The 27,954-nt window shown below is 40.6% G+C and overlaps 2 protein-coding genes and 1 long non-coding RNA gene across 5 annotated transcripts in view; 1 reads left to right on the top strand and 2 right to left on the bottom strand.

The window, feature by feature from the left end:
* Nucleotides 1–129: 129 nt before the first annotated feature.
* LOC119490519 (zinc finger and BTB domain-containing protein 39) lies at nt 130–9,170 on the bottom strand. 3 transcript variants are annotated; one of them, XM_037773968.1, is made up of 4 exons: nt 9,014–9,170; nt 3,636–4,886; nt 3,196–3,555; nt 130–2,149 (listed from the first exon to the last, which is right to left on the bottom strand). In XM_037773968.1, the coding sequence occupies exons 2-4, from the start codon at nt 4,851–4,853 to the stop codon at nt 1,181–1,183; spliced, it is 2,547 nt and encodes an 848-aa protein (XP_037629896.1). In that variant the 5' UTR covers nt 4,854–4,886; nt 9,014–9,170; the 3' UTR covers nt 130–1,180. The 3 variants fall into 3 exon arrangements, with proteins under 3 accessions (XP_037629896.1, XP_037629895.1, XP_037629897.1); XM_037773967.1 differs by lacking the exon at nt 9,014–9,170 and adding an exon at nt 6,654–6,907; XM_037773969.1 differs by lacking the exon at nt 9,014–9,170 and adding an exon at nt 5,099–5,404.
* Nucleotides 9,171–13,005: 3,835 nt separating this feature from the next.
* The window catches only part of agap2 (ArfGAP with GTPase domain, ankyrin repeat and PH domain 2), a 24,833-nt gene continuing 9,884 nt past the window's right edge, over nt 13,006–27,954 (bottom strand). Inside the window, 16 exon segments of the mRNA XM_037773966.1 lie at nt 13,006–14,345; nt 16,227–16,506; nt 17,134–17,356; nt 17,735–17,825; nt 19,084–19,235; nt 19,543–19,602; nt 20,076–20,210; nt 20,335–20,460; nt 21,604–21,784; nt 22,903–23,007; nt 23,325–23,399; nt 23,545–23,697; nt 25,358–25,476; nt 25,617–25,751; nt 27,436–27,571; nt 27,666–27,751. Coding sequence (XP_037629894.1) covers nt 14,139–14,345; nt 16,227–16,506; nt 17,134–17,356; nt 17,735–17,825; nt 19,084–19,235; nt 19,543–19,602; nt 20,076–20,210; nt 20,335–20,460; nt 21,604–21,784; nt 22,903–23,007; nt 23,325–23,399; nt 23,545–23,697; nt 25,358–25,476; nt 25,617–25,751; nt 27,436–27,571; nt 27,666–27,751 — 2,264 coding nt within the window. The 3' untranslated portion in view covers nt 13,006–14,138.
* Nucleotides 25,767–27,954, top strand: part of LOC119490523 — a 15,403-nt gene continuing 13,215 nt past the window's right edge. Inside the window, exons 1-2 of the long non-coding RNA XR_005207425.1 lie at nt 25,767–26,263; nt 27,402–27,610. This is a non-coding gene — a long non-coding RNA (uncharacterized LOC119490523). The remainder of the gene's footprint in view (nt 26,264–27,401; nt 27,611–27,954) is intronic.

Genomic DNA, 27,954 nt, shown 5'->3' with positions numbered 1-27,954 from the left:
CGTAGCTCTCCAACATGCTTGGCACACGAGAGAGGCTTCAGTTGGTTGCAATCTCCTCACCGCTAGATACCGCCAGATCCCACACAACACTCCTATTAAAAAGGTCTTCAAAAACAGATTGATACATAATTTCGAGGTGATAACAGTCTTCCGAGAGGCATTATTTTTATTCATTTCAAAAACAATATTAAAAAAAGCAAACATTCATGAATAGATTTAGAAACAGATAACGTATAAAGGCATAAAAACAATAAATAGTTACACTGCCATCATAAATATGAGGTAAGACACAGATATCACACAGGAACCGTGATGGGCACTTAAACATTTCTACTGCACGACATGCTCCACACGCTCTAAAAACAAGTGAATACAGCATGTGAGAAAGCATTCAGAAAGACGCCTCTTCAACATCAAAAAACAGGTTTTTATGTTTCAATGACGAATTAAATCTCTGTTACGCGACTGGTCATGTATCTGGAGTGAAAAATTCAACTTTGAAACACATAAAAAAGTGTGAAAATAGTGACTGCAATTATAGGAAAATAATTTCTATGCTACAATGAAGTGCTACTTTAAGAACAGTGTTAATTATCAACCACTGACATGAAAACCTATCCTCATATTTAAGTTATAAAGATACAGACTTGTTCGGAGGAGATTAATACGAGCGGAGCACTGTGCGGCGGTCGACGAGCCACAAGCTTCCTTTCTTTCACTGACATAGAACAGGATACACTGCCACCACGTGGCTTCTTTTTAATCTTAGTTCAAAGAGACCCAACAGGTCGACTCTATGAACAGCATCTGACAGATAATAATATGTCATCTACATTCTAAAAGTCTAAGTCTATTATAAAGCTGAGGTGATTGACAGAAAAGTAATCTGTTGTTTAAGTCATTTATCAAACAAAAATGCCAAGATTCTCGAGGATTCTCTGAGGATTTGCTGTTTTATATCACTATAAACTGACTTATCTTTGGGTTTTAAACCGTTGGGACAAAACAATCAATTTGAAGATGTCACAATATTCTTTTAAAAACAACTGATTTATAAAAAAAGGAATCAATAATAAAAGTATTCATTAGTTTCAGCCCTATTCTATTGTATGCAGTATGTGGTCCACGACAACCGGACACAGGAGGAATCAGACGGAGGGAAGAGGGACGAGGAGACACATCAGGTGTCCACGTTGGGCAGCGGTTCTTTAGAGTGATCGTTGTACATGAAGGTCTGCTCGATGTTAAAGTCCGGGGGCAGGTGCTCCGTGTGGAGCTCCATGTGCGACGACACCAGCTTCAGCGTGGAGAAGAAAAGGCCGCAGACGGTGCAGCGGTACATGAGGGCGCCGGCGTGCGTCTTCAGGTGGCAGATCATGGTCGAGCGGCCTCTGAAGAAGCGCAGGCAGACTTTGCACTGGTAGGGTTTCTCCCCGGTGTGGATGCGGAGGTGGTAGGTGAACTCCCCCGAGTGGGCGAAGCATTTGCCGCAGTAGCGACACCGGTACCATTTCCCGCGGACGGCTGTTGCCCCGACTCCCCCGACTCCCCCGTCCTGCCCTGAACTCCCATTGGTCAGGACCCCGGAGGGCACGCTGTGTAGCGCCCCTTGAAGAAACTTGTCCGATAGGCTGAAGCTCATCCCCAGCCCCAAACCCATGTTGCTCATTTTAATGAGGCCGCCGACCTCCCGTTGAGAGGAGGAAGACGGAAGGCACTCCAGAGCCTGGTCAGCTTTACGTTTGCCGAACCAGCCCTGACCCCTGACCCCCCCGCCTCCCCCCAGGGACTCGGTGGTGTGCAGGCTGAGGTGGTACTGGAAGGCAGAGGCGGAGCGGAAAGTCTGCGGGCACAGGAAGCAATGCAGCTCGTCCACTCCCGCCATACCGCCTCCACCGACCCTGTACGCCCTCAGCGCCAACTGCTCCCTCTCCTTAGCCGCCGCCTCCTCGGCGTGCGTGGTCATGTGTCTGTCCAGCATGGAGCGCTCTACGAAGCAGCGGGCACAGTGTGGGCAGGTGAAGACGGGCAGAGAGAGGTGGGCGAGGGCGTGCCACAGCAGGGAGCACAAGGAGAGCTGGGGGAGGTGACACACACCGCAGCTCAGGCTCTGGGGACACACGTGGCTCAGCAGGTGGTCTTTGACCGTCTGGGAAGGAGGTAAGAAACACAAAATACATGTGAGATCTCATCAGAGTGTAGCAGGCGGTTAAAGAGAAATTCCATATTCTTATTTTCTCTCCATGTTACTGTCAGATGTCTCTTTGAGAAATCTGTTCTCTGATAGTACTTATACAAACAACAGACTCCTCTACATACTGTATGTTCCATTTTAGCTACTGTAGCTTTGCACTTTATTTGCTGGTTCTTATATTATTCTAAGAGGAAAGAAACACCTGAATGCAACAAACACACATTTTCTTGAAAGGGCCATACTGTATATACAATATATACACCATACTAGGGCTGCAACTAACAATTATTTTCATCATCGATTAATCTGCCGATAATTGCTTTGATTAATTAATAATTAATTTGGTGTATAGAATGCCGGAATATAGTGAAAATGCCTGTTACAATTTAAGATATTCAATTAGCTGCACATCTAACACCTCAGATAAATGTTTTTTTTCCAGCTTCAAAAAATGACATTAATCTGATTAATCTATAATCAAAATAGTTGCAGATTAATTTTCTGACAATTGACTAATTGAAAATTTGTCTCAGCTCTACACCATATACTTTAAATTACTGTAGACAATTTTCACAAAGCGTTGATGTTGACAATATTTTGACAGATCACCGAGCCAGCCATTAGTCTTAGTTGATTTCTTTCTTGTGGAGAATTAAAACCTGTCTGAGACTGACAATAAATCCCAATAAATTCAATAAATAAAAATTAAATTAAAAATTCATTAATTTACACACCAACATGTTTATTTATTTTCTTCTTTCTTTCTTTCTTTTTTTTAAATCTTATTTCATTATTTTTATATTAATTTGATTTTTTTAATTGTTGGGTATTTTATTTCTGTTTCATTCTCTATACATTTAGTGGCCTGATTTTATTACATTTGTATTGCTTTGAATTGTTTAATCTTTATTTTCCCATGTAGAGCACTTCATTTTTATTTTTTTTGCAGCTAGAACCCGGCCTACCCTCCACCAGAGAACACATGTTAAATGTCCACTAACCTGGAAGTCCTTGCTGAGGGTCTTGGCGCACACGGCGCACTGCAGCTCTGGGTCGAGGCTCTGGCTGCTGCTGGTCAGCGCCCCCTGTGGTATCGTGTAACTGCAGGCTGTCTGGCGGTGGTGGCGCAGCAGTTTGTTCTGGCTGCAGAACTGCATGTGGCACATGTCGCAGGTGAAGAGCTGCACCCCGACGTGGGACAGAGAGTGGGTGACGCCGGCGTCGTGGTCCTGGAACGAGGCCCCACACACTCTGCAGAGCCCCAGCTCCGTCAGGTGGGTCTCGGCGTGTCTTCTGATGGCATCCGGGTCTGCTGGGAGAGGCACTGCGCAGGCTTTACATGGCAGCATGTTCCCCGTCACCTGGAGTAAAAAGCATTATTTCTGTTGTGTGGACTCACGTTTATCTGAAATATTTTTGTGCAGACTAATACAAACATTACCTGGCTGCTTGAGTGCTCTCCATTCTCCACGTACACAAGCTCGTCTTCATCCTCCTCCTCGTCTCCCTCCTCCATGAAGTTCTCATCGTCGCTCAGCTCGATGATCTCGCCTGCCAGCTGTCTCCACTGCTCCTCCTCTGTTCCCTCCATTGATCCATTCCCTTTCAGAGCCTCCCTCTCCTCATTCTCTTCCTCCTCCACCTTTTCAAACATCGGCCTGCCGCCCTCCACCGATACCACCTGCAGGTCGCCGTGAGGCTCTCCTGAGGAAGACGTCGGGGTGCAGGCCTCGGCTCCGAGCTGAGCCGAGGAGTCGGGGAAGGAGCAGGAATCGGACGGTGCGGCATCAGCAGAACTTCCTGCGCTCTCAGAAACCATTTGTCCACCTGTGTTTCTGTCCTCGCAGCCGCCTGCTGCCTCCTCTTCCTCCAGCCCCGGCTCAATCTTCAGCTGGAGAGAAGACACCGGGGGCAGCACGGCGTCGCACTGACTGGAATGGCGGCTGGTTAATAGACTGTGTCCTCCTGGTAGTGGTTGATCTGCGGCCATCTGCCCGTAGCCGATATGAGACTCTACGTCTTCTACCTTCAGGCCCAGAGGCAAAGTCCCAGTGTGAGCATCGTGGCTGACCCCGGCTGCCCTGGTTTGGAAGAGAGGCGAGGGGGCGGCAGCAGGGGTCGGGGCAGCAGACGAAGACAGAGAGGAGCAGGAGGCGGCAGAGGAACACACAGACGACGCAGAAACCGCACTAACGGCAGCCGCTGTGGACGCAGCAGCCGCGACCATGCTGGAGTCCAGCGGGAGGTCTCCAGGACTACCTGGTTTACAGTTTGCAGACACAGAAGCCTGCAGGTCCGGGAAGGTAGCGTGACAGGCCCTCACCAGTTCACTAACGCCCAGCCTCTCAGCCAGCTCATACAGCACCCCGACATCTATGAGATCAATCAAGATCTCCCCCGTGTAGACGAACGTCAGCAGCTTCTCGAAGTTGGCCGGGGAGATGAACTCCAGAGAGAAGGCGGGGGTGGACGAGGCTGCAGCCCGGGTGAACAGGTTGCGGAAGTACGTCCCGGCGCAGGCCAGCACTGCACGGTGCGCTGCGAACGTGCGGTTGCCGACTTGCAGGACAACGTCACAGTAGCGGCGTGATTGGCGGCAGCTGTTGAGCTCAGCGAGAAGGCTGGCAGCGTGGCCGGGACCCTGCAGCTGGATCCTCATCCCTGCTGCAGCTCCTGGTGCGCTATAATCCAACTGCAGGAGCAGAGAAGACGGTCAGTCAGAGCAGAAGTTGAATAATATACTGTAACATTTTCTTTCTTTCAGAATGATACGTAAGGGATAATGTACAGCAAGCCGGTCATTGTTGTGAAAGAATCCCCAGACTCTCATCGCCCTGAAGGGGATTCTTTCACAACAATGACCCGCTAGCTCTACATTATCCCGCTTATTACATGGCTACTTACTTAAGAAATCAATATTTTGACACAAAAACGGTCCGCCAGAGTCCGACATCAGAGCTGCGCCCATAGCAACGGTCTGTTATAGAGAAATTACAGACCGCAGAACGCCGTGATTGACCAATCAGAATCGAGTATTCAACACAGCCGTGTAATAAACTTCCGTAGAGTTGAATGTGCAGTCAAGGCCAAAGAATTTATGTTCAGTTAACTGTCACTAGGGCTGCTACTACTGTTTTTTTTTTATTGTCTATAAACTGTCAGCAGGGTATCTGCACATTTTTAAAGTACAGATTTAATGACTTTTAAGACTTTTTGAATACTTCTAAAAGGAAAAAATATTACCATTAATGCAGCAAAATAAACCAACAAACTAAACTACAGTATACAGAGTTATTGAGTTTTATTGAATTTGCACATTAGCTAATTCACTCATTCATTGACAAAAATAAAACTGTATGGCGGTAGAACCAGTCCAAAGGAGCACAATGTCCCCCAGTATTTACCATCAAATAAACATAAGAGGGCACTGTAGAGACACCTTAACAACCCAAATAGTCACTACAACCTTTTGACCTCTAATCACAGAAATCTGTACATTAGACGATCTCAATTTGTTCTTGTTGCAGAGAACATTTAAAGTATGCCTCGGTAAAACACACTACTTTATTAACTTACTTATATTATCACTTATATATTTCCTTTTATTTTATGCTACATGTGGTGTCCTCTTTAAGTGAGCAAAGTAAACACTTCCTTGTATGAAAATTACTTGGTAATAAATAGCATTCTTATTCCAAGCTAATAACAATGGGTCCAGGTTTAACATAACTGTAGCAGAGTGCATGGAAAGGAGTTTTTAAAAAAGGAAGTCTGAACAAGTCAGACCAGATATCAGGTATTAAAAATACTCCACTACAAGAAAAAGTCTATTTCGAAAAGTTTGCAAGTATTAGCATCAAAATATATTCAAAAGTATAAAAAGAAAAAGTAGTACTCACTGTGCAGTGTGTTTTAGTATTAAATATGATGTTTTTGGATTATTATTATTATTATTGCTGCACGAATGTGTATGTTGCATTTTACTGCTGTAGATGTTTAAAGTTGTGCTTATTTTTAACCCCTTTATATATACTGTTGGGTAGTTTAATCTACAGCAACGCATCATATTCTATAAAATCACCATATGTTTGTAGTATAAAGTCAACTTTTCATGGTGTCAGAAAAAATAGCCCTGTTTCCAGCTTTGTGATGATGCATTTTCCAGATAATCCAAGAGGCTTTTTTAAATAGTTTATTTATCTTAAGAAGTAGGAGATGGCTTTGCCAGAGTGGGTAAAGCATCTCTAGTATGTAACGTTAAAGTCCACAGACTTTAGGACGCGTGTTCTTTGCAGATTCCTTTGGAGTATCCAGTTTTTTTACGACCCATTGTCCCAAGTTTGGATGTTTTACGCATAGCTTTTACGCGTAAAAGCTCATACGAATCGCTGGATAGTTCCAGCCAACCACCATGTATGTTGTCCTCCAACCTCTTCTCACTTGATTCACATTTAATTACCCGTGCCCGCGCCTGCATTGCTCTACTTGCTCTCGCGGCGTCGTGCGTGTTCTCGGATTGTTCAGGTTTGTTCCTTATTGCCGCCGCAGCCCTCAAATGGGAAGCTGAGTAAACACGCTCTTCTTCTGGGTTAAAGTACAGATCACAGTCACACAGGACGTCACGTCACTACCGCCACCTAACGTGCAGGATAACAGGTACTGGTTCCACATTCACAAGTGTAAATTTACCAAATAAAAAGCCTAATTTCTTTGTATTTATGAAAGAAATGGACTTATATCTGCCAACAATTCCTTGCTCACAAAAAAAGCAATGAAAACAATGAAAGTATGTAATATCTTTAAAGTTTTTAAGTGAAATTATTGTCATACTCTTGCGTGTTCTTTTTTTATTATTATTTATGTATTTTTTTTTATTTATTTTTTTTATGTTGGTTTTGTTTCATTTCTGTTGTCCTTTTATGTTTGGCACAGCTCTTTGTTAGTGTTTTCGCTGTGCTTCTTTTGTATGTAAATGTTTTAATATTTTCTGCTGTTACTATGAATACTGTCATTTTGAAATAAAAAAAAAAAAAAAACAGGTATTGGACGTTGCGTAAATGGTCATTGTTGTGGGATATAAAATACTGGTAAAACATCAAATTGACCCGCTCATTCATTCTGCCCCAGATTTAATTTAATGCCTCCAATCCTACACTTCCATACATTCTCCCCAGCCAGGTGAATACAGTAAACATTAACTATAGATACCAACATGGAACTCCCCCAGTTGATTACTTACATTAAAGGTCCCATATTATAAAAAAGTGAGATTTTCATGTTTTTTTTTTATTATAAAGCAGGCATAAGTCCTATATAAATACTGTGAAAGTATCGAAACACTCAATCCACAGGGAAATACACAAAGCTCGTATTTAGAAACTCTGCATTTGAAACAAGACGTCAGGATTTCTGCCCATTAGTGATGTCACGAATCTACAATATTTAGACCATTTACGCAGATTTAAACGTAAACATTCTAAATGTGTTCTTGTTTATTTCCTGGTTGCAGTCAAGACCCATTGAAGGAGGCTGGGACACGCGTCATATCTTCGGGGATATGACACATGCGCAGTAAAATCTGGTCTGCTCTCGCTGAAATTGAGCCAATCGCAGCGCACGAACGCAGCTTCAGTTACACTGCGCATGTGTCATACCCCATACCCCAAGACCCAAATCCGCCCGTGACCTAGCCTCCTTTCCATAGGCCTTGGTTGCAGTGTATGTGAATGACATCAGCTGACAGGAAGTACACATGGACCCAAGCTGTTGCCGAGCAACGCAATTCTGTTGCAATTCCGTCAAAATGCGCTAAAACGGAGCGTTTCAGACCGAGGGTAAATACAGGTATATTCAGGCCGACAGTGTGAGGAAAATAAAGTTGTTTTTTTTTAACATTACAGCATTTAAACATGTTCTAGTAGAAACACCAAATACAAGTATGAACCTGAAAATGAGCACGATATGGGACCTTTAAGAAATTTTTTTTTTTTTTTACAAGTTTTCTGATAGAGGAAAACACCCATCATAATTTCCCAAAGCTCAATGTGAAGTTTTAAAAATTGCTTGTTTTGTCCGAACAACAATCCAAAACCCAGAGAAATCAAGTTTACAATGACATAAAACAAATTACAATACGTTACGTCACAATGTCAGCAGGTGACTCAAAGGTCAAAACAGAGTTTGTTCCTGGAACCAAAGAAGAACTATTAAAAGTCAATAAATACCACAAAACAAGTCAGAAATCTTGGTGTAGTCACCTACATTTCAACATCCACTTTAAGGCAAATACAAAATCAGCCAGCTATCATCTAAAAACAGATATGAAAAGCACTCTTTAACACTTTAAAGTCCTCACCAAGAAGACCAAGAGAAAGTGAATCACATCACTCCAGCTCTCTGATGTTGACTCTTCATTACACATCATAAAACACGTCCACTGTAAACAAAACAGTAACAACTGACACCATTTAAAGCCTGAATCTACCCTGATAGATGGATAATTAACAGAGAATCCCTTATACACCAAATTATACTTATTAATATTAAATCATTACTTATTAAATAAATGAAGCTGTCTCATTATATATAACACACATGCATGTTTCCAGTGAACCGGTGCGTCACATCAGCGTTTTGTTGACATGTTTTATACTCTTGACTTCACATGACAAGAAGCTAACGGAGCTTAGCCACGTTTACCCAGAAAACACGTTATAACAACTCTGTTCACTGCATCAGACAGGTTTCACACACTCATTCATAACAACTAAACCCTGCTTCTACTGTCGCCGCTTCGTTAGTATCATTATTATGACTTACCCATTTAGAAGACGACGAATACTCCTCTCTTTTATTATGTTTTCAGAGGGAGTCTGGTGGACGTCGGAGTCGCATCTTGATGATGTATGTCAACAAAAGTACACGTCAGGCGCCTCCTACAGTCTGGATGAGGCACTGCACTGAGGAGAGGCTCAGACAGATGTGGACAGATGCTGTGAAACAACTATAGCAGGGGTCAGCAACCTTTACTATCAAAAGAGACATTTTAGGCAAAAAAATTAAATAAATTCTGTCTGGAGCCGCAAAACATTTGAGCATTGTGACGAAGGTAACACAGTTTATAGTCTAGTAGTTTATATGCAGTTAGGGCCAAAGTGCAGATGTACTACGGAGTATGAGGGCCACATTGAGGGGAAAAACATCTGAGATTTACAGAATAAAGTCATAATATTACGAGAAAAAAAGTTGTAATATTACGAGAATAAAGTCATAACTTTATGAGGAAAAAAGTCGTAATATTACGAGAATAAAGTCATAACTTTACGAGAAAAAAAGAAAATAACACATCAAATTAATACTTTATAATATTCTGACATCATTCTCATACTATTACGACTTTATTTCATAATATTACAACTTTTTTCTCGTAAACCTAGGACTTTACGCTTGTAATATTATGACTTTATTCTCGTAATATTATAACTTTATTCTCGAAATCTGATCCCTAATACTCCGTCGTACCATAGACCCACAACAATGATAAATAAAAATGAAAATGTAAACATAGAACAGTTATTCATTTCCATTTTTAAAAATCCACAGGAGAGGAGCTAAAGACCTGTGGCTCCGGAGCCGCAGGTTGCTGACCCCTTAACTGTGCAGTGGTGGAAAGTAACTACCGGTAAGTGCTTTTTTCAAATTCTGTGATGAATTACAATTTTGACATATTTGTACTTTACTTGAGTATTTCCATTTAATGCAACTTTATACTTATACCCAACTAAATTTAAACCTGCAGTAGGCAGAATATTTTTGGCATCATTGGGCAAAAATTCCATAATTACCTTTCAGCATATTGTAATTCAAGTGTTCTGAGAGAAAACTAGACTTCTGCACCTCCTCATGGCTCTGTTTTCAGGCTTTTTAAAACTCTAGCCTGTGATGGGAGACTTTGACCAATCACAGGTCATTTCAGAGAGAGAGCGTTCCTAATGGCTGTGCTCTGGCTGGTGGGCGGTGCTTGGTATTTCCTCAACAGATCTCAACATAACAGAACACTACAAGAAGTTTTTGAAAGCATTTGAGGCGAGAAATAGGCATTACAGTAACAGAATATCGATTCATATTTGATCAGCATTGCCTAGTTTGACCGTTTGATCGGAGTTCGTGAGTGATTGACAGCTGCTCAGAGACAGCAGGCTCCAGCTCGGCTCTAATTGGTTGTTTTTTTCTGGTCTGTGAAATCTTGCAGATGCAATCGAGCACCAGAAGACACAGAGGCACATGATTTTTTTCAGATTATTTTCAGATTACGTGTCTCATGCACTACTGTCAGGATATAGTGACCGTTTTATAAAATTAACTTTTTTAAATCATATTTTCTCCATTTCTACCCACTGCAGCTTTAACTATTTGAAATCAATGCCTAACCTTAAAGGGACTGTTTGTAAGAATCAGAAATGCTTGTTAACAGCGACACCTGTGGCCTTTAAGTCAACGAAAGTCAGCGTTGGGTTCGCGCTTGTACTCGTTCTAAATATGAACGAGCATCGCTCAAAACAGTGAGGCGACACACGTCAGCTAAAACCACAATATCACTCTATATTTCACCTGCTTGGCAGTAATGTTAGCTGACCAGACGAAGGTCTCTCCATGAATCACTGCTGATTGTAGTGTTGACTTTTCCTGCCTCAGCCTCCCGACCGCGGCCGGAGGGCCGAGCACGCAGGCAGAGGAGCAGAGGAGCAGAGTACAGCAGACACTCCGGCCCCGGAGACCAAAGCTACGGTCTCCCCGCATCCTCCGACTGCAGCCAACACTGTGTGGCAAGACGGGCTTCACTAGATATAACTTTGCGGTTTTGGTGCTTCCGTGTAGTTTGTGTTGGAGTCTGAGTCTGAACAGTGTAGCCACACAGGAGCGCGCATGGGGCACCGACTCGGATTGACTTATACGTGTAAGAGGTTACAAACAGTCCCTTTAACCATCTCGCAAGTTTTCCCAACTCGTGGGCTGCCTTCTAGACACAACCTTGTCTATTAAAAACCTATACTTCATCTGAACAGCAGGTAAATACTTAAATACATCTGTGCACAAGCTGACAGTAGCCTATTTTCCTGTGTTCCTCTCTTCATTGCTCAACAGGTATGCAATTATGTCCAATACTATCAGCTGTAGTCTGGTGAAATGTTGGAGAGATCACTTCCATAAATGTGATAGAGATACACAGCTGTGATATTCGTGTTCTGTAAAGCAACGTTCCAGTGAGTTACTGGTGTTCAATTGTGTTTTCATTGTTAAGAACATCAAGTTTAATGTACGTTTTCAGTGTCCATGTAACGTTAATGTTGGCTTTTCATTTTAAAGGTTCAGTCTTTGTAATTTCACTTGTGTCACAGAATTACAGTGTGACGCTGAAGTACAACAGTTTAATTTCTTCTGAGGAATGACTTTATTTTGATCATTTTGTGTAAAGGGAAACCTAAGATGCACTTTATCACATATAGTGGCTAAAGGGGGAGTATAAAAGATATTCAGATTAGAATACTGTGTGGTAGATGTGTGTTTGATATCTGTCAGTTAATGTGTAAAATACAAGAGGGAAATGTTGATTAGGAATGTTTATTGGCAAAAATAGATATTTTGTATGATTTTGTAACACATCACAATATTTTCCTGTGTTCCTCTCTCAGTGTTTTCACTGCTGGCCCAAGTTCCCCTAGGCCTGACGCTACATGTCCACCAGATCCGGCGAGAACGCTTGGAGACTCTCTGCTCCACTCAACCAGCCGCTTGATGAAAAAGTGTCTGCTTCCCACCGGTAACGTACCCTATTGTGGAAGGCACCTGATTGGTTCCTGGTTCTCCGCTCGCAGGAAACTACATGACGGGCTGCTCATAGATTTTCTGTTATTCTGTCTAAACATTCCACCGAAATCTACTTCTGAAAATATTTGAGTTGGGAAATAGGCTATGCCACTGCTGAATCTTGTTTCATTTAAGAACTACATTGCCTAGTTTGATAGCTTAGTCCAAGTTTTGTGAGCCAGGAGCGTCAAGCTGGACGGGCTCATTTGCATAAAGTTGAGATTTTTTACAAGTCAAAGTCCTGAATTAAAAAACGTACTTAAGTAAAAGTACATAAGTATTATCAGCAAAATGTACTAGTATTAAAAGTGAAAGTCATTGTTCCGCAGTAAATTACTCATATAATATAATATAATATAATATATTATAATAATATTAATAATATATTATATTATTTATATTATTATAATATTAATACTGATACATCAATAAACACTATTGTAGTTCATCGAGGTGGAGGTCTTTTATTTACTTTACATACAGTTAGGGCGTTTAGTCCAGTGGTTCCCAATCTAGAGGTCAGGCCCTCATCCAAAGGGTCACAATATAAATCTGAGGGGTCGTGAGATGATTAATAGCAGAGCAAAGCAGAAAGAAATCTGACTATACTACACAAATTTGTTTGATTTTTTTTTTTTGCATTTTTTTTTTTAGTAGTTTATTTATATTTTGTATTAATAATCAAAATCTGAAAATTAACTAATAACTAATGTTGTGGAGTAAAAAGTACAATGTTGGCTTACAAAATGTAGTGGAGTAGAAGTATAATTAAAGTATCAGAAAATGGAAATATTCAACTAAGTACCTCAAATTTGTAGTTGAATACAGTACTTGAGTAAATGTAATTAATTACATTCCCCCACTGCTAGCATGGCTAAAAACACGCTATAAACAACATTGTCATGCAGCAGACACACAAAGACAAAATAAAACATAACAAATGATCATGATAATGCTAATTAAAAAAAGTTTATTTTATTTCAGTAACCATTTCTTTTAGCTCATCACAGATTCACACGACCCACAAAGTGTCAGAAATAACAATGACACCTGCAACTCTTCATACTTCACTGTAAACTCATGGGATAGACCTACACAACAGTAATGTGAACGTGAATAATGTCTTTCTGTAGTCGTTTGGCCATCACAAAGAAAACTTTTAACAAATAGCCACATGTTCACGTTATGTAAAAGCATTTTGTTTACTGGTTTATGCTTTTATGACATGTAGGAGAATAAGAAATTATAAGAGACAATGAAAAAACAAACTTGACATATTTTCAAAACTACCAGTAGAAATCATTTACAAAATTGAGTCTTTGATTTTTCAGTTGTGTCTTTGTTACAGAGTTTAACATTAAGTATGTAGTATAGGTACATTTACAGTATATTAAAACGCAATATCTTTGACCTGTGAGAGTAACACTGATATATTTCATATTCCAAACCATTCATTTTTCTAGTCTAAGCAGAATTATTTCAGCTGATTCGTCACTGAAAAACAGTTTATATTGGCCGAACTGGCCTTTATACTGCTGCGACAGGCACACATAACTAACAACATGACATATTGTAGGTTTTATTTGTAAAGCCAAAGAAAATTATAGCTGTTTTGGTCCAGTCACAACAAATTTGAATAAAAGCAGCACCCTCTCAATGCATTGACCGTACAGTCATCCGACACAGCTCGCTCTAAAACTTGTTGCTTTTCATCATCAGAGTTGGATTATTGCACTTCTTCTGGAAGAAGTGAAACAAGAAGCAGATCGCCTGCTCTAAAATTACAGAAGACGGCTACAAAGTTCTACTTGAGTCATTTTGAAATGAGGTCAACAACAACACAGTATTCAGCAACATATGTCATCAACAAATTGAATGAATATTGCTTTTAAGTTGTTTGATATGTTGTTCAGTCTTCAGGAACTATTTTTTAAATCCTTAGTACTACGATATAGTCCGGTCATTTTTCTTATGGTACGCCGCTCTCCAAAGTATCCAATGTTTTCAAAAGGTTTCTAAATAATAAGCATTCTCCAGTCGTCAGCAGCCCCTCCATGTGGTGGCATCTACAGTTCCGCTACGACACCCGTTTCCTGGAGCTGGTTCGGCCCAGGCTGGCAGTGCTGGACCGGCGGGAGAGGACGGGCGTGGCAGTGGTGGGGGACGTCTCGTTGGGACAGCCGTGTTGGAGCAAAATATCAATGCAGCCTTTGCTCCCTGTTTTTCTGGCAAACCTCATGGCTGTCTGGCCTAGGTTATCTTTCGCTTTCACATCGATTCCATACTGTGGGGGGAGAGAGATGATATTAACTCATTTAAAAGATTATTTAAAGAGTAAATATCGATTAGAGGTAGAACAGTGTGTTCAGTGAAAGGCAGTTTTTTGCTATTCAAATGTGTTGCTGAAAACCATCAGAATTAAAGCAGGGGTAGGCAGTATGTTTTTGGCATCATTGGGCAAAAATTCCATAATAACCTTTCAGCATATTGTAACTCAAGCGTTTCGAGAGAAAACTAGACTTCTACACCTCCTCACGGCTCTGTTTTCAGGCTTTAAAAAATCTAGGCCGCAACGGGAGACTTTGGTCAATCACAGGTCATTTCAGAGAGAGAGCAGTCCTACTCGCTGTTCTACAATTACAGATACGCATGCACGACCCTTCGGTGAAAGCCCGATTCAACGGCGAAACATCCTGCAGGAAAAGTTGCTATTCCAGCATTGGCAACAAGTGCCTACACTGCAAAGCAACGGCTAGCACGGTGAGCTAGCCTCACAGCTACGTTAGCTACGGTATTAGCTCGGGAAAAGCATAAATTTCTCTCCATCTCCGAAACACTTTGCCGATATTGTAGCTCACTAGAGCCTCGAATCACAGTATGTCATCTCAAAGGGCTTTACAGGCCCACAAGGACGGTAATGCTCATGGAATTGCCGCTATATAACGGTATCAGGATCACAATCATGATCAGGATGATGTTTGAAATAAATGACTGGTACTCCTACAAGTTACTGTAAGAAGTGTGTGCACATGCCCCCGCTCGTCTAATGGGAGGGGTTTAGGACTGAGAGAGGAGAGAGGAGAGCTGCAGGAGCAGGGCTGTATTTCCAAATTCTGGCATTGTTCTGCCTACCCTGGGCTATCACTTGAATCACAATATGCTGAAAGATAATTATGGAATTTTTGCCAAATAACACCGAAGATAAACTGCCTCCCCCAGCTTTGAGAGCATTTCTTATTAACTACATGTTAAGTATGGCAGCACCCATGAGACAAAGCAGACAAGCACCTTTGTCTGCAAAACCCAAGACCAGAATACTAAATGGGAAAAGCAGGTAACTCTGGAGCCCCAAGAGTCCCACGTTCACTGCATATAATTTTTTTTGGGGAAATTAAAATACAATACAATATGGACTAAGGCAGGCTCTGCATTATTAGCTAATTGTCTGTGGGCCCTGTGTCCAAAATCTAATTTTAAACCTTTATTATTTGAGTTTATTTTGCTCAGATGGGGCATATTACTCCATCTTTAAGTTGTGTGTAAACAGAGTCCTGGTTGACGTCTGAGTCTCTGGACATATGAAGCTGCCATAGAGACATTTTTGACCAAAATGTTCCAGTAACTAAACGAAGAACTGAAAGTCTCTTTTGCACATTCCTGTTTGACCACATATGAAGAGATGTTAAGATAACGCAAATTAGACCAATGATGCGTTCATAAAAAGAGGAAACAACAACACAGAGTCGTGCTGTTCTTCTATGTATTTACTGTTGCATGACTCTGGTGATATTTTAAACCTGGAACTAAATTAACTCTGTGGTTCCTCCAGTCGAAACAAGTTCCTGAGTTCCTCAAAAGGTTCTTGGTCCCCAGGGGAAGCTGCAGGGGCGGAAACACCTTTATCGTCTTCTATGTGCATTGAACTTAATGGGAACTTGAAGGTGACAGTGTACAGAGGACGGTAGGCGACGGTAGGCAACCAACAGGAAATTTCTGTCTTGTTGCCTCCAAACTAGTTTATCCGGCCACAGCAAGACCATCTCAATGTGATCTACGTGAAACGTTATTATGGAAAGGTTTTGCTCTACTTTCTTTGTGTTTCCTTGGACTATGAAGAATCAAAAAAGGACATTAAAAGAAATGTGAACAGAAAGGAGAAACCCACCCAGACGAGCAGCTGGGTCATCACTACGTCTCCCAGCTGACAAGCAGCGTGCAGGGCCGAGCGAGGCGGCGAAGACGGCCCGGTCGGTTGAGCGTTGATCTGTTCCTTGGTGCTGTGGGCCAGAAGGAGCAGCAGTCTGGGCAGATCCCTCTCAGTCACCGACGACAGCAGCCACACCGGCATACCGTCGTCCGGAGGCGTGGGCCCCGGGGCCGGCTGAAGAGGTGGCACAAACGCCCGTTGTTCGTACTTTGCGCGAATCCACGACTCTCTTTCCTCACTTGAAAAACAAACACACACGAGATCCAGTCATGCATAAGATGTGCACTTATTTGAATCCATGAAATCCCTAAAAAGTTTGATGCCTTTCATGTCTCAGGATTACGGAGCTTACCACAAGCACTTGAATGCACCAACAGGAAGACGTTTTGCCCCTATTTAGCACTTATAAGCAGCATATAACCAAATAAGGTTATAGTTCGGGAGTTTTGAAGGGGGGTTATACAGTATGAGGTACTTATCCATAGTAGTAGGATATATATATATATATATATATAATAGGGGCAAAAAGTCTTCCTGTTGGTGCATTGCATGATTTGTACATGAACAGTTGATAAATGTTTTGTAACACACTTATTCATTATAATATTAAATAATTACAGCTATTAAGATATGAATTAATTAATTAACTGTTAACACCAGTTATGGATGAATCACAGAAGAAGTTTGCGACAAATACATTAATAAACACCTCACAACTACATTATAGTGTGTTATTACCGACCAGGCAAGTGTCTACAAGTTGATTTAAATACTGTACTAGCATGAATCAAAACTAGTTGCTGTGTAAAAACGCATTCATCAATCTAAAAAGCTGTGTTCCTTTAAAGAAGGCGGTGATACCCACCGTGTTGCAGTAGGTGTGGGTTTGATTCGTCCCTGGGTGCAGCTCTCCCAGATGCTGCTGGCCATGTGATTTCCGATGGCAGCCAAGACTTGTGTGAGCTCTCCGGGCCAGTCGTCAAGGTCCAGCGAGCGGACGCGAGACAGGTGAGTCCCCAGGTTTCGATGGATCCCCGAGCACTCGATGCAGATCAGCGAGCCCAGGTTGAGACTGGCCCAGGTGGGATCTGCAGGGCAAAGAGAAGAGGGAAACCGGTTACATGATGCCCAAGATGAACTAACACAGATTATTGAATGGCAGTGGTGGAAAGTACATTAACTCAAGTACTGTACTTAAGTACAATTTTGAGGTACTTTACTTGAGTATTTCCATTTTCAGCTACTTTATACTTCTACTCTACTATTCAGGTTAAGAATACAAAACTCAACAAATAAATACTAGTACTTCTTCCACCTCTGTAGAGTAGAAACAAGAGTAGTACACGAGTATAAACAGTGTGAAATCCGTGACACCACCTCAGGCTGTGGATGGGGCATGAAAGCAGATTTATCCTCCAGAGTAAATCCACAGCTGGAGAGCTAGACGCCGACATTTAAGAACTCACTTGGTGCTTCACAGTCAACACACAGACTGTTGCCCTTGGCGTTACGGATGGCCTGCAGCGCTACCGCCTCACTCTGGCTGCTCCTCCGAGCCTGCACAATTACACACAAACAAACAAACAAACATATTTGAATCCTTTATTTGTCTACATGATTACTTATTTATATTTAAATCCACTTTGGCTTCTCTATGGATGTTTAGATGATGGCACACAGGAGAGTTACATACATGTATCCATTAGCACATGTGACACTGACTGCATCATGTGTCCACAGTATTTATACCAGCCAGTCTCCTCCTGCTCTTTGCCAGATGGTCAATGTTGCTTTGTGCTTTGCTTTCCAGCCACCTGAACCTGAACAAGAAACCTTATCTGTGCCTGCCCCATTCCTGTCCACCCATGGATTCTGTTACTCCCATTCGGACTTGCCACCCATGACAGTAAGTTTACGTATCACTGAACTCTTCATGTGTCTGCCAGACAGATACATGGCATGTAAGTTTACCAAAGGGATGCAAAACAAGCTTTCTCTACAGATATATCATTTATCACTAAGCTCCTGAAAACTTCTCATATTTTAAGTACTCTATACGATTACATATTCCTGACTAAATAGGCAACAATTAAAGTTAAAATGCAGGAAAACAAAACCATCCTTAGTTATCATTTATGAATAGTTTGAAGGCCTGGTCACTGGTGTAATTCATCCATGCATCTTCACAAAATATTTGGTTGTAGACTACTATGCTAACTGCTAATAAGCTATAGCCAGCCAGGACATGTTACAGGATATTAAGGTTTGTTCAAATGACGCATTTGTACCATCAACTCTTATCTCATAGTCTTTAAACCAATCTTCTTCTGTGGTTTATACTATGACAGAGGAGGATAAGTAAAACTAGATGGTGCAACATTGCTGATAAGCTTCGACAGCTCTGTTCCCTTAAAGATAAGCTCTGTTAAGACGGCTCACTATTTGGTTAACAGTGCAAATTCACAGGTCAAAGGTCACCAAAGTTGGACTCTATGTGAAAAATGTGCACAGATTTACTTAAAACACTAATGAAAAAACAATTTCATTGGAATTTATTTTGCAGCTAAAATGAGCAGGGTTTAAATGCTGCTGTGTCATCGCTTTATCTCTCAAAAACTAATCTGGTGTGAGGACTGTGTGAGTGTGTTTTTATCAGATGTGATTGACAGTGTTGGCAGCAACCACACAGCTGTCAGCAGATTGTGATTCAGATGTCACTAAACTAAAGTTGTTGCAGAACAGCAAAGAAAATTTGTGCTCATGTAGTCACTCATAGTAAGAAGCTAATAGAGATGATTGTTTTTAGGGACTTTACCTTGTTTCTGCCGCTCTCACAGGACTGCAGGCTGGCCAGGATCTGGCTCTCTATAGCCGACACCCAGGAGTCTCGGTCCTCCAGGCTCTGAGCCTCAAAGTGCCACGTCTGCCCGGTGAACGACACTATGATGAAGTCTGCGTTCTCTTCATCTGCGAGTAAAAGGGAAGCAGAACAAACTCAAGTAAGATTTCCCTGTGCTCAGAGAGAGGCATTATGAATCCAGTCCACAGTTGGTGAAGGACGTATACAAAACAAACAAATGCAAAACAACACAACACAGCAGTTTGATGGAAGGTGAGAACAGAAAAATGTTGAGGTTATTACAATGAAAACAAGTCAAATGAACAACTCAAACGTGGGATGTCAGACACACTGAAGAGGAAAACATACAGAGGAAAGATATTGTCTGTAAATCGGAGCACAAGCTGATTCAGCTCCATCACCCTCACGTGTTACCTGTCTTATTAATGTTTCTCAAGCTACCAAAGCTCTTTAATTTCCACATTTTGCGTTTGGCTGCAGAGCGAGAGATAAGCACAGGGAAAGGAAAAGGAAGAGAAACAGAGAAGTACACGTGTTAAGAAAAAGCTGTTAAGAAATATTCAGAGAAAGACAAACACTAATCTGTATCCTCACCAAAGAGGCAGAGGTAGAAGATAGAGGCTTAAGAAAAAGGAAAACTGCATAGGAATATGTAAATAATGTAAATATGTAAACGTCATATTTGATAGTTTTGAGTTGTTTATAATAATTGCAGGAATCAAATGCAGCTTTTCCTCAAAACGCTGCGAAAACATACTTCAGTGTTTTATTAATGCATTCACTTTCTAGTTATGTGTTTAAAAAAACTCTGTGGATGATTCTTACCACTCACTATAATATCTGCATGTTTGCATATTTATACAGTCAACATAAAAGTCTCTTTTTTATGACACTACTTGCAGTAGCAGTTGTATTTCATGCAAAGACTAGTTCCTGTGTTGAGTTACCTTCAGCCTGCCCCACGGCTGCGTCTCCTTTCTGATTCATGCTCTTCTTCCTCCTGTTCTTCTTCCTGTCGCTCATGGGAGATGATTGGCTGGGTTCTTTTCCAGCGAAAGGACCGGTTGCTCCTTCAAGGCCATCTGACATTTGTTGCAAAAATAATTAATCATATATTATGTATATGTGACAGCAGTCTTAGTGTCGCTAAAGTGTTTTTGAACTGGTGGCAATGACTGAAAGCTTTTTATTTCCTGCGGTACATACCAACACTTTGTGCCTTGGTGGACAACGAGGAGGGGCAGCGTTGAAGTCCTTTGTCTCCTCCTTGAGGCGACAGACCACCAGACCGATCATCAACCACAGACAGAGTGGCTGGACACAACTGGGGAACTTACAGCGAGAGAGGAAGTAAATAGTTTAGACGCAGTATGTCAAATTTATATGATGTGCAAGAAATTCTCTGTTTGTTATTTATTACTACGCAATGTAATGCAACATGTCATACTGGAACAAATATTTTGATTATTTACTGAAGTTATACCTCATTACAAGTAAAAGTCTGGCATTCAAATTTTTACTTAAGTACCAAAGTTTTAGCAACAGATTGAAAGCCAAAAGTGAAAGTGACTTGTTATGCAGAATATTTCCTGTTAGTGCTACATTATTATATTATTCGATCAGTATTATTAATGCATTAACATGTCAGCAATACTTTAATGTTGTACCTGGTCGAGGTGGAGCTAATATTAACTGCTTGGGTAGTTTCATATATAACAACGCATCATGTTTTATAAGATAATCATATGTAAAATCGTAATCTGAAAAGTAATTATTAGGGCTATCAATCGATTAAAATATTTAATTGCAATTAATCGCATGATTGTCCCTAGTTAATCGTGATTAATCGCATTGTGATTTTTTATCTGTTCAAAATGTACCTTAAAGGGAGATTTGTCAAGTATTTAACACTCTTATCAACATGGGAGTGGACAAATATGCTTGCTTTATGCAAATGTGTGTATATATTTATTATTGGAAATCAATTAACAACACAAAACAATTAAAAATATTGTCCAGAAACCCTCAGGTACTGCAGTTAGTGTAAAGAATATGCTCAAATCATAACATGGCAAACTGCAGCCCAGCAGGCAACAACAGCTGTCAGTGTGTCAGTGTGTTGACTTGACTATGACTTGCCCCAAACTGCATGTGATTATCATAAAGTGGGCATGTCTGTAAAGGGGAGACTCGTGGGTACCCATAGAACCCATTTTCATTCACATATCTTGAGGTCAGAGGTCAAGGAACCCCTTTGAAAATGGCCATGCCAGTTATTCCTCATGCATGATTTAGCCTCCTTCCCGACAAGCTTGTATGACATGGTTGGTACCAATGGATTCCCTGGATTCCAATGGATTTTTTTGATAAAAAGAAAAGTATAGAATAATGCCAGCCTTATCCTTTAAATGAAAATCCCCGACCCTCAGACCCTCAGTGACAAAGCTCTGTATACAAGTACATAAGAAGAAGTACCTGTACTGGTGCTATCAGCGGCGGTGGGCTCCTTACTCAGCCCGTTGACTCCAGGTGCGACGCCGGGGGGGACAGGTGAGGGCCCCGCAGGAGCGACGGCTCTCGGAGGACGTTTCCCGGGAACTTTAACTGTGACACGCAGCAGGTCGATTTCCTTTCCATGAGTGTTCTGCGTGTAGTCCTGAAACCGACAATATATCACACATATGAGACATTTTCACCAGGAATACAGATTAACAAGACCGTGTCAATTTGGAAAGAAGAAGTAATTATTCCTCCTACAAATTATAAATTCAGAAGTAAGTAAACACAACTTTAGATAGACACTGCTGTGTTACTGACACATTCTGTGGTGGAAAGCAACAAAATACATTAACTCAATTACTGTACTTAAGTACAATTTGAGGTACTTTTACTTTACTTGAGTATTTAAATGTTATGCTACTTTATACTTCTACTCCACTACAATTCAGAGGGAAATATTCTACTTTTTATTCCACTACATTTATCCTAGTAGGAGTTACTTTGCAGATTAAAATTTTACAACAAAACATATGATCAGTTTATAAATATGATCCCTCCACCATTAAAATGCTACTTATGTGTTAAAGCATCAGTAATAATGTTCCAACAATACGATATGTATAATAATATAACTCACTCAAAGGGACCATTCTGCCCAACAAGTACTTTTACTTTAATACTTTAAGTATATTTTGTTGTTAATACTTTTGTACTTTAAGTGAAATGTGGAAAGTATTGTTTTTACAGAGCAGTATTCCTACTTTTACTTAAGTAAAAGATATTTACTTACTTACTTATTTACTTAGAGTACTTCTTCCACCACTGGATATATTACTGATTATTATTATTACTCATAATTTTAGTAACTAAAGTTAGTAAGTAAATGTGGGAAAAGTACAATAGTTGTCTCTGAGTTGTAGTGGACTATAAAGTAGCATAAAATGGAAATACTCAAGTAAAGTACAAGTACCTCAAAATTGTTTACTCAAGTACACTACTTAAGTAAATGTACTTTCCACCAGTGGTGGTGCAGGAAACTCAATGACAAATACAATGTTAAATATCTCTGAATGTTTTCTGGAAAAAAAAAGAAAATAAATCAATAGTAAGAAAAAGTTTCAAAGCAATAGTCGTGTACTGAAAACCATTGAAGTTCAGACTGCAGTTAAATCTAAAAAGCTGAATATGATTTATTATCTTCTCCAGAGTGGAAACTGTGAATCTTTCACTGTGTGTTTTACTGCTGCATCGACCCATCCTGTGGTGTTCTCTTACACTGGAGCTGGAGTGGTAGGACAGCGTGCCATTGTTGGACAGGGTGAGGTATTTCTTCTTCCACTCCTTATTCAGAGAGCTGCCGCTTCTCTTCCACAGGATGCTCTGTCAAAAACAACAACCGAGGTCAGTGCACCCGCAACAAACGGCGCCCTGGATCTGCCTAAATTTAGAGTCACACTATTCTTTCAAAGTGTAAAGTGGTTCAACAACAATAGCTGAAAGCACAATATTAATAGAACACCCTCGAGAAAGGTTGAAACTGATTTTCTTTCTTGCTGCTTATGTAAGATGAAATAAATAGTTTGCTCCCACCTTGTTGCTGAAGAGGGAATTGGTACATATTATTGTGCTGCAAGCAAACTGAAGCATCACTGAAAAGTCCGTTTATTTAGTGTTCTGTTTTGTAATGTTAACCAAACCTGTTTGATGGGAACACCTCGGGCGTTGCTCTGGTCTCCTTTAGGATCACCGGACTTCTTATCAGTGTCCCGGTTCTGAAATGAAAACAACAGCAGCGGGGTGTTTAAAAAAGAGCAGGAGATTTCAGCAGGGAGAGGCAGAGTGAATGGAATGAAATGATGAATGATGTTGACCGGAGACTAAAAGGTGTGAGACAACCGGCAGTTGGCAACAACTGACCTTGAAGAGGGAGGGCCGTCTGGGGATGCCCTTCTGCGAACGTGAGTTCACACTGCCTGCCCCCTCTCCCTGTATAACCCGCAGATCTCTGTGAGCGATCACAGGGGTGGAGGGGAGGGAGTAGGCGTAGCCAATACTCGGGCCATTACTGGCCTGTGAGCAGGAGCGAGGGTGAGGGGAGGACAGCGGGGTCAGGAGGTCAGGAGGTAAGGGGGGGGGGGGGATGGAGGCGTGAGGGAAGAGATGTAGAGAGTGAGAATGGGATGAAAGATGAAAAACAGGTGAGATAGATGTACAAACAAAAGTGGGTGATGATCGACGGTATGAATTTTTCAGTCATCGTTCGTCGTAAACGATGGGAACGTGATACTGATGGAGCTGAGATGGATGTGGAGCGAGTGATGGACGGTCTTGGAGATGGTGTTGAAAATTAGATTTCAGTTTGATAGATGATTTTAACTTTATAATGCATGTAACTCTTAAACCGCTCAGAGAGAGCTTCACACTATCTGAAAATCCTACCTGAGTCATGTTTTCAAAAAAATGTATGTATTCTTTTCCATGGAATACCTTTTTCTTGGCATAACGTTGTCTCTTTTACTCAATACTGAAATATGCTGCTAAACCACCAAAACATGCCCCTGAAGCTTTATGAAGGTGAGCAGAACAATAACAAATGCTCAGTCAAAGTGAGAAAGTACTTTAATTTTGAAGAAAGCACCAGCATGGCAACAGCACAACACTTTGATCCGTGGCCTATTTTTATCAGGTCTTATGTAATATCTGTCTAGACTGGAAATAATATTGCTTGTTTACCCAAACAAAAGAACAATAACAAGTTTCACACCTGAATGTGTTGGTATTCAGCGCTATAATGTCAACATTTTTTCCGTCCTTCTGTCGGGGCTTTAGGAATATTTCTATGTGTGAATCTGTGCCGTTAGATATTTATCTATGTCTCTGTTCTATGTCTGTCAGCTCATTGTTTTCTGTCATTGTTGATATTTGTCTGTTTATATATATATGTGTCCATGTCCACTCTTTCCACTCTCGTTTTTAGTCGTTGTTGTTGTCTGATTATTTCTTTATAAATTGATGTCATCAAGGTGGCCAGCTTATTCTTCGCCAGTGCTCTTTTGTTGTTGTTTTGTTTTCTTAAGTAATATTGTTTTGCTAGGATCATTATTAGTATTATTGCTTTTATTTTCATTCATTGGCTATTCATTTGAAAAAGAAGAAGGAAGTAAATCTAGTCCTCCTACGTACATTTAGGACAGTACAATATAAATATGGTAAGGAGAACTATGTTGTATATTATTTATTGATTTAAGAAGCAAAGATAGTTATGTGCCCAGTTGAGATCAATGTTAAAGCTGTACAGTTTTTCAGTGACTCTGTTCAATGTAATATCTCAGTGATGAAGAAATTTAGTTTTCTATTCTATTTAGTTTTTCTTTTTCAGTGGAAATCATACAATACTTTGTTTAGTGGGATAAAAACAGTGTAGCATTATTTTGGAATAGAATAGAATTTCAGAATAAAATATATCAAATCGCTGGATTTATAATTAGTGATGCATTAATGTGTCCATCACTTGAATGTTGCAGCTGGTAAAGGTGGAGCTAATTTTAACTACTTCATATACTTGTAATTATATGTAATAATTGATTAGTTGATTTATATTTTGTATTACTAATCTGAATTCGAAAGGTAGCTTTAAAATAAATATAGTGGAGTAAAAAGTACAATATTTGCCTTCAAAATGTAGTATAAAGTGTTAAATGTAAATACTGAAATAAAGGCTGTTAGGTACCTGTCCAGGAAACGATGCTGAGCCGGGGGTGGAGCCTCCAGAGTGACTGGGAGAGTTGGGAAGAGACTTGCAGGCCAGCAGCGCAGCCTGCTTCTTCTGAGTAACAATCTTCTGGGCAGCTGGAAAACACACAGCAGATGTTTTTTTCTCATCAGACATATAATGTGTCATAAATAGTAGTTTTTTTTCCTTGTGGTGAATCAGGCCACTCGCCCTGTGTTTTTTATTTCAAGCACAGATAAAATGTCAGTCAACTCACCCTCTGAAAACACTCGATCAACGTTGAACCCATAGGTGGCACAGGTCTCATAAAACAGGGAGTGACGCACATCAATACACAACTGTCTGGCTCTCTGATCCTCTATCACACGAGGGTTGGTGCTACTGATTTTATCTGGGGGAAAAAACATCAGTGAATAAAACTGTAAATTAGGATTTAAAAACGACAGCAAAGAGTCTGTAGGCTACAAATAAAAAAAGCAATATAATAATAATAATAATAATAAATTGGATTTATATAGCGCCTTTCAATAAACCCAACGACGCTTTACAAAGAGGGCACACAAAATCATACTGACATATAAAAAACAAAGGAAAGATAAGGATATTAAAACAAGTGATGTGTAGGAAGAGTTAGAGGTCATAGGCCTCGATGAACAGGTGGTGCTTGAGGTGTTTTTTGAAAGTGTCCAGGGATGAAGCATTTCTAATCTCAGGAGGGAGTGTAGGTCTGTAACCATGCACTGTATCCAGCAGAGCACTCTTCCATCACATGTACTACAGATCATCTGCCAGCAGGGGAATTCAGTAAAATGACATCCCTCTGCATGCACAGTGCATCCTCCCATCACATGTGCAGCCACACTACTGCACTGCCAGACCCAAAGGACTAACACATGCTTTCCTGTAAGTTTTGATTAAATTACTGGAGTGAATGTATTTAACATTTTTTGTGATACGTCAGTTAACCACCATGCAGCAGATAGTAGCCTTAAGCAAAGTGCACCATTAACTTGTTAACTGCTAGTTTTTGTGATATCTAGCTGTGTGGGATGTAGCTTGATTGAGCATGCTAATTGAGGAGTTTTAATTCATTCATTTCCATTCATTCTTAATTGTAAAACGTTAATTTTATAAATTAGCTGTTCACTTTAAACTATAATCTGAACATTTCACCCTCTATGTATTTGACGAATTAATGGATTATGTGTATTATGTCTGCCTATGATATGGTAAAATTTCTATTTTATTCCCATTATTTTCCATTAATTCCCATTTAAAGTTTCCACCTTGACTGTTCTCAGAAATTTTGCAACCCTATATATAATACAGGCTTGTAGTTTGCTTCTAGGACTTTTATTCTAGGCCGATTATTTTCTTGATTAATTGATTAATTGCCTACATAATGTTAAAAAAAAAAGAAAGAAATAGCCCAAGGTGATGTCCTCAAATTGCTTGATTTATCCAACCAACAGTCCAAAACCCCCCAAAATTTAGTTTACTATCATATATGACAAACATGACTTCATAAGTCTTTAGACTTGAAATGATGAATGAATAAATAAAATGTATTTTTCTAAAGCTCAGCGTTATCAGCAGACTTCTCAGCATGCATTGTTTGAGAGCTAAAACTCTCCAGAGATCTTTCTGAAGAAAACACATCATGGTGGAAACTTGCTGTTTGTCTTCAATACATAAGTTAATATATGTCACAGTTGTTTCCTCTTATAATAAAGAAAACAATGTCAACCATCAGGAAGAACGTTCACTTCACTCCCTTGTACACTTACAATCTAACAAAGTCAATAAGAGATGTCGTCTTTATACTGACTCTGGTGCAAAGCGGCTCCGCGGCTGTCAGAAGAAGAACTGATTCTTCAAGATGTGAAAACGTAAATGGAAATCAAATCTAACGTGCTCCTAAGCAGTTTTTGATTGAACTTCGTCGGTTTTACATTTTCACAACTCGTTTAAAGACATTGAACGAGCTTAAAATGTTTTACAGTGTACTGTATTTGACATGTCCCCCATGGTTTATTTCCAGACTAAATCTACGTGGTGGTGATTCATGTGCTGACCTTGGGTGCCGACCACTATGACTGGGATGTCCGAGCGGTGTGCACTCAGCTGGCTGTAGAGCTGGTAGAGCTCTTGGAAGCTGCCCTCGTGCTCCAGACTGAAGACCAGGATCACTGCGTCAACCCAGCTGCTGAACTGAAGGAGGAAGAGGAGGACGGATGATGAAGACTGCAGGTATTACAGTTTTGCACACTAACACTCTGTGTCTCTCTCTCACGCTCACACACACCTGTGCATCAGGTGGTCCGGCTTCCTCCCGGATCAGCAATAAATGACTCTGTCCGTCCACCAGTACTTCCTTTTTATACCTGCCACCTGACGAGAACAATGACAGACAAGTTATTTGGCAGCGTGACTGACAGAGGATGAAGCCTTATCAGGCTGCACGAAAAACATCTCTCTCAACAAAAATAATTAAATGTGACACTCAGCAAGCAAGAAGCCAAAAATATATTTCATATGAATTGTTATTTATAAACCAAAAAACATTTTTGACTAACATTGAACTCAACTACTTA

The sequence above is a fragment of the Sebastes umbrosus genome, chromosome 6 (genome assembly GCF_015220745.1).
Source record: "Sebastes umbrosus isolate fSebUmb1 chromosome 6, fSebUmb1.pri, whole genome shotgun sequence".
In the NCBI taxonomy this organism is placed as follows: domain Eukaryota; kingdom Metazoa; phylum Chordata; class Actinopteri; order Perciformes; family Sebastidae; genus Sebastes; species Sebastes umbrosus.
This window is presented reverse-complemented; position numbering and strand designations above follow the sequence as displayed.

Excerpts from the sequence above, each read along its gene's own strand:
- LOC119490519 (XM_037773967.1), bottom strand. Across the intron at positions 3,556-3,635 it reads GAGAGCACTCAAGCAGCCAG|GTGACGGGGAACATGCTGCC; the intron begins GTAATGTTTGTA and ends TTTTTACTCCAG. Across the intron at positions 2,150-3,195 it reads CCCTCAGCAAGGACTTCCAG|ACGGTCAAAGACCACCTGCT; the intron begins GTTAGTGGACAT and ends CCTCCTTCCCAG.